Source organism: Centropristis striata, chromosome 21 (genome assembly GCF_030273125.1).
Source record: "Centropristis striata isolate RG_2023a ecotype Rhode Island chromosome 21, C.striata_1.0, whole genome shotgun sequence".
In the NCBI taxonomy this organism is placed as follows: Eukaryota; Metazoa; Chordata; class Actinopteri; order Perciformes; family Serranidae; genus Centropristis; species Centropristis striata.
This window is the reverse complement of record NC_081537.1, coordinates 108,297-115,421: the sequence shown is the minus strand read 5'-3', so window position 1 is coordinate 115,421 and position 7,125 is coordinate 108,297. Positions and strand designations below refer to the sequence as shown.

Genomic DNA, 7,125 nt, shown 5'->3' with positions numbered 1-7,125 from the left:
TTAAGATTTGAAACATTTTAAACAAACTGCTCATCTTCATTCTTTTAACTTAGACAAAGCTCCATAAGTCCGTCCACATTATCTTCTTCTTCTTCTTCTTCTTTGTGCGTTCATGAGAATACAGACAGTTATAACAAAAAGGTTTCAGTAAAAAGGGAGAGAAGATGGAGGATGGAGGGATTCTGGTCAGAAAGAGGGAACTGGAAGATCCAGGACCAGTGGAGAGGGCTGTGGTGGTGTGGATTTGGTCCTCAGGTACCTGGTCCTGGAGGTACCTGGTCCTGGAGGTCCCACATCTGTTCTTCCAGGTTCAGGGGGGATGGGAGGACTTGGTTAGACTTGGGGGACGGGGGACTTGGATTATATTTGGGGAGCAGAATCAACTTCCCCCAGCGCTTCCTAACAAGAACCTGAGAGGAGAAAAAACAGTCAGAGCTCAAAGTGGGTCGGTACCAGGCGGCAACCTCCAAAATAAAAACAAATTACAAACGTGAATAAACACAACAAAATCATTAGTTTTAGTTTATTGGCTTTAAATCACTCTTAGATTTTCAATCTGTACCTCTAATTAGAATCACATCCAGGTCTGAGCAGGGGAGGCAAACCAGGAAGTGCCTTAAGCTGCATTCTACCAAAAATTCCAGCAGGGGGCGCTAAGGTTGGCTGCAAAAGCATTTTGTTCCATTCATTTCGAAAACTTGTCACTTGATTTATTCCCTCATAAATGTTTTTCAGGACAACACTATGGTCTCAATCACTAGTAAAACATCTTCTTCAACACAATCTGATGTTAATAGTGTAAATAATGGCCCCATTTAGAAGAAAATATAAGATAAAGAACCACAAGAACCACCTAAAGGACCAATGGAACCACCCTAAGGACCCGTAGAACCACCTAAAAGGACCAAAAGAACCACCTAAAGGACCGTAGAACCATATAAAGGACCCATAGAACCACCTAAAGGACCAAAAGAACCACCTAAAGGACTGTAGAACCACCTAAAGGACCTGTAGAACCACCTAAAGGACCAAAAGAACCACCTAAAGGACGAATAGAACCACCTAAAGGACCCGTAGAACCACCTAAAGGACCGTAGAACCACCTAAAGGACCAAAAGAACCACCTAAAGGACGAATAGAACCACCTAAAGGACCCGTAGAACCACCTAAAGGACCGTAGAACCACCTAAAGGACCAAAAGAACCACCTAAAAGACCCATAGAACCACCTAAAGGACCCATAGAACCACCTAAAGGACCAAAAGAACCACCTAAAGGACGAATAGAACCACCTAAAGGACCCGTAGAACCACCTAAAGGACCCGTAGAACCACCTAAAAGACGTCACGCTCACTACAAACATTATTGACATACAGTCTGTGGTGTCTACATATTGTTTATATCCAGTGTGTGGTGGGTTCTCAGTGGTTCTGGTTCTGGTTCTCACCAGTCTCCTCGGGCCTGGACCGCCTCTCGTCTCACCAGCCTCTTCTTGTCGTCCAGAGGGCGGGCCAGCGCTCGCAGCACTCGGGCCCGAAACGGCAAAACCTGAACCAGGAACACGGGGAAAGACAAAGAACATCAGGGAACAGGTGGAGATTTTCTCCCACTGTCAGTAAAAATAAGTACTAGGGAAAAATAATGAGAAGAAGGAAAAAATCATTATGCACTTTGATTAAAAAAAAAAAAAAAAAAGTGGAACTGACGAGAATAAAGTAACTTTCTGTGTTTGTTAAAGTTGTAAAGATGTTCACAGGTTGGTTGTTCCTGAGTCAGTCAGTCATCAGAGGAACTCTGTTTTCTATCTGAACATTTAGAGAGACTGAAGCTACAACCGGACCTGGAAAACAAAGTCAAAATCACTTAGGTCAAAATGAGAAAGAAAAATGTCGAAGCCACGAGAAAAAAGTCACATTTTTTCACTCCAACTTTTTTTTTTCATTTGGACTTTTTTCTCATTTTGACTTTTTTTCTCATTTTGACTTTTTTTCTCATTTTGACTTTTTTCTCATTTTGACTTTTTTTCTCATTTTGACTTTTTTTCTCATTTGGACTTTGTTTCTCTTTTCGACTTTTTTTCATTTTGACTTTTTCTCATTTTGACTTTTTTTCTCTTTTTGACTTTTTTTTCATTTGGACTTTTTTTCCTCATTTTGACTTTTTTTCTCATTTTGACTTTTTCTTCGTGGCTTCATGTCATAAAATAATCAATAACCTCAATATTTAAAAGGTGTAGGAGCTACTACAACTACGGTTTTGGGAAAATCAGCTTTTATGTTATTAATTTAAACTTTTAAAACATATATAAGACATATTGATCAGGTCTAATTTACCCAACTAAAAGTTGACTAAATTCTCCACATTTTAACTTTTTTCTCTAAGTGCATAATCAGTTTTTTCCCTCCTCTCATTATTTTTCTCCTTCTGTAAAACTGTAAAACAGCAGTCATTTAAAAAAAAAGAAAATAATTGCAGAGTTTCACTGGTTGAAGTAGAACACTATTCTATAATATTATGTAAAAGTATACAGTCTAATCAGCAGAGGTTAGGTGAAGCAGAGACTCTCAATCTGAAATCCTGAGAAAGTATTTAACATTTGACAGAAGCTGAAACATGTAAAACAGCAGAAACTATTGAGAGTTTCACCTCGTGTTCTGGGAAACGGCAGACAGCATGAATACACCGCAGAGAGGCCATCCGAACGTTCTGCAAGGAACAGAAACAAACTCAATATGGAACAGAGCTAGAAACAAATAAAGTGGCTGAACAGAGAAATCAGAGCTTATGGATATCTAACCCGAACCCCCACAGGCTCTCAGTGGCACCAGCACTATTTACTCATACTACAGCTACAGCTCAAAACATTAGAATATCATGAAAACTGAAACTCAAACATTATATAGATTCATTACACACAGAGTGAAATATTTCAGCCTGTTTTTCTTGTAATTTTGATGATTCTGGCTCAGAGAGAATGAAAATACTAAACTCAGTCTTAGCCTCTGTTATCCAGATAACATTTCAGCCCCAATAGTCGATGAGTCCTGAGATTGAGTACTAATAAACCCACGTGAACATGCTAAGATGCTAAACTACGATGGTGATAGATGCAAAAATGACCCAAAAATACACAAAAATGACCGAAAATAGATGTAGAAATGACCAAAAAGACACATAAATGACCCAAAAGACACAAAATGACCAAAAAAGGAAACAAAATGACCAAAAAAAAGACACCAAATGACCAAAATATGATGTAAAAATGACCAAAAGACACAAAATGACCAAAAAAGACACAAAATGACCAAAATTTGATGCAAAAATGACCAAAAAGACACAAAAATGACCAAAATTTGATGCAAAAATGTCCAAAAAGACACAAAAATGACCAAAAATAGATGTAAAAATGACCCAAAATGACCAAAAATACACAACAATAGATGTAAAAATGACCAAAAAAGACACAAAAATGACCAAAAGAGACACAAAATACCAACTGTGGACTCCAAAATTGAACTTCTTCACAATATTCTCATTTTATACTGAGACACTGAGTTTAGTGTTTTCATTCTCTCTAAGCCAGAATCATCAAAATTACAAGAAAAACAGGCTGAAATATTTCACTCTATGTGTAATGAATCTATATAATGTTTGAGTTTCACTTTCTGAGATGACTGACAACAAATATTGAACTAGTTCATGATATTCTAATTTTTTGAGCTGTAGCTGTGAGTCATTTGTGCGTCTTTTTCTCTAGTGTGAGCATCAACACTGCTGATCAGTTTGAAACCTTGTTTTACTCAGAGTGAAAGCACTACTGCCAGACGGCCAGTAGATGAACCCTGTGAGTGTGGTTGTGCTCACCATGTTGGTGCTGGAGGTGAGGCCCGTCAGCCTGCTGATCAGAGCCTCCAGCTGCCTGATGAGAGCTGGAGGAGGGTCCATGAGGACGGGCTGCAGGCAGGACAGAGTGGACAGCTGGACGCCCTCATCAGGGTAGGACAAGGCCTCCAGCAGCAGAGACAGCAGCTGGACGGGGGCAGACATTCAGAATTAATACAGTTTAACAGTTTATTACAGTGGTGGGCCATCAGGGCCAGCAAGACCTCCAGCAGCAGAGACAAGAGCTGGACGGGGACAGACAGTCAGAATTAATACAGTTTAACAGTTTATTACAGTGGTGGGCCATCAGGGCCAGCAAGACCTCCAGCAGCAGAGACAGCAGCTGGACGGGGACAGACAGTCAGAATTAATACAGTTTAACAGTTTATTACAGTGGTGGGCCATCAGGGCCAGCAAGACCTCCAGCAGCAGAGACAGCAGCTGGACGGGGACAGACAGTCAGAATTAATACAGTTTAACAGTTTATTACAGTGGTGGGCCATCAGGGCCAGCAAGGCCTCCAGCAGCAGAGACAGCAGCTGGACGGGGACACACACTCAGAATTAATACAGTTTAACAGTTTATTACAGTGGTGGGCCATCAGGGCCAGCAAGGCCTCCAGCAGCAGAGACAGCAGCTGGACGGGGACAGACACTCAGAATTAATACAGTTTAACAGTTTATTACAGTGGTGGGCCATCAGGGCCAGCAAGGCCTCCAGCAGCAGAGACAAGAGCTGGACGGGGACAGACAGTCAGAATTAATACAGTTTAACAGTTTATTACAGTGGTGGGCCATCAGGGCCAGCAAGGCCTCCAGCAGCAGAGACAAGAGCTGGACGGGGACAGACAGTCAGAATTAATACAGTTTAACAGTTTATTACAGTGGTGGGCCATCAGGGCCAGCAAGGCCTCCAGCAGCAGAGACAAGAGCTGGACGGGGACAGACAGTCAGAATTAATACAGTTTAACAGTTTTCTGTTCTGTTCTGTTCTTAAATCTCGGCTATTGGAAGAACAACACTGTTGCCTAAACTTGTATATTTGTTTTAATGTTAGCTAATTGTTGGGGTACCATCCGCAATTTCTACTGAGTACATACATAAACATCACTGCTTTATTAGGGCCTCGGGGCAATCTCCCCAGCACTGGTCCCTACAGCAATATCTGTAGGGACCAGTGCTGCACTACTGTTATACTGTGGATTTCTTCTTCTTCCTCTTCCGGACGCTATTTCGTCCCGCTACTAGTCCTACAACTTGAAGAGTTGCAGGACAAATTATATATCAAAACGTGCGGTTTGATCGGGATCGGTGTGCTATTACTTTTCTCTACAGAATACAAATTTTTCGCGATGTAAGTCGCGAAAAACTGCCCAAAATTTTGCATTGAAATGAATGGGACGGCCGACAAAAAATGAGCGAAAAAGAACAATAATTGGAGATTTTTAAACATCTACTTCTCCGGCATAATTTCACCTAGAGACTCCATTTAAACTTTAAACAGTAGACACAAGTCTTGTGTATCGGTGTATTAATCCACGTTTCGATAGGTCATATAGTTTTTTATCAATCCCTGTTCAATGACCATGATCATTTTTGGAGAAATTCTGAGATTATAATGGGTGTGTATTGCACAGAATGTTCGTGTCACAGTGTGTGACATCATCGCCATCGCCGGGGGCTACTGCCGGTGTACACACACCGGCAGTAGCCCCTGTGGCCCTTTCAAAATTTCCCCAGAGGAAATGTTCTAGTTTTCTATTCTGTTGTGTTTTTAAGGACACGTTTTCTCTCCTCCTGCTCTTTCAACTGTTCTACTTGTTGTTTCCGTTGTTTTGATGGAAGATGGAAATTAGCCGTTGGCTATAATCTTGCATATTTACATGTATGTGTTCATTAATATGTATTGTCCCTGTTTTGAACTCAAACTCCAAACTCAATATGAGATAATATCTTGTTACTGACCGGTGGGAGCTCGGTGACTTGGACCTGTTTGGGCAGCTTGTTGACGATGAGAGACAGAGCCTTCAGGTAGTTGGGCTTCTTCTCTGTACAACACACACATTAACACATTAACAACATTAACAACATTAACAACATTAACACATTAACAACATTAACACATTAACAACATTAACAACATTAACACATTAACAACATTAACAACATTAACACATTAACACCATTAACACATTAACACATTAACAACATTAACAACATTAACACATTAACAGCATTAACAACATTAACAGCATTAACAACATTAACAACATTAACAACATTAACAACATTAACAGCATTAACAACATTAACAACATTAACACATTAACCACATTAACAACATTAACAGCATTAACAACATTAACACATTAACAACATTAACAGCATTAACAACATTAACACATTAACCACATTAACAACATTAACAGCATTAACAACACTAACAGCATTAACAACATTGACAGCATTGACAACATTGACAACATTAACAACATTAACAACATTAACAGCATTAACAACATAAACAACATTGACAACATTGACAACATTAACAAATTAACAACATTAGCAACATTAACAACATTGACAACATTGACAACATTGACAACATTAACATTAACAACATTAACAGCATTAACAACATTAACAGCATTAACAACATTAACAGCATTAACAACATAAACAACATAAACAACATTGACAACATTGACAACATTAACCACATTAACAACATTAACAACATTAACAACATTAACAGCATTAACACATTAACAACATTAACACATTAACAACATTAACAACATTAATAACATTAACAACATTAACAACATTAACAACATTAACACATTAACAACATTAACAACATTAACAACATTGACAACATTAACAACATTAACAACATTAACAACATTAACACATTAACAACATTAACAACATTAACAACATTAACAGCATTAACACATTAACAACATTAACAACATTAACACATTAACAACATTAACAACATTAACAACATTAACAACATTGACAACATTAACAACATTAACAACATTAACACATTAACAACATTAACACATTAACACATTAACAACATTAACAACATTAATAACATTAACACATTAACAACATTAACAACATTAACACATTAACACATTAACAACATTAACAACATTAATAACATTAACAACATTAACAACATTAACCTGGTTCATAAAACCAGAGAAGACCAGAGAAACAGTCAAAAA

General features: G+C 38.5%; 1 protein-coding gene across 3 annotated transcripts in view; it reads right to left on the bottom strand.

The window, feature by feature from the left end:
* The window catches only part of mms19 (MMS19 homolog, cytosolic iron-sulfur assembly component), a 47,410-nt gene continuing 40,285 nt past the window's right edge, over positions 1-7,125 (bottom strand). For all 3 annotated transcript variants that reach the window (XM_059325007.1, XM_059325009.1, XM_059325008.1), the window contains exons 27-31: positions 5,846-5,928; positions 3,864-4,028; positions 2,646-2,705; positions 1,447-1,547; positions 1-410 (exon numbers count right to left, since the gene is read on the bottom strand). In XM_059325007.1, coding sequence (XP_059180990.1) covers positions 380-410; positions 1,447-1,547; positions 2,646-2,705; positions 3,864-4,028; positions 5,846-5,928 — 440 coding nt within the window. In that variant the 3' untranslated portion in view covers positions 1-379. The remainder of the gene's footprint in view (positions 411-1,446; positions 1,548-2,645; positions 2,706-3,863; positions 4,029-5,845; positions 5,929-7,125) is intronic.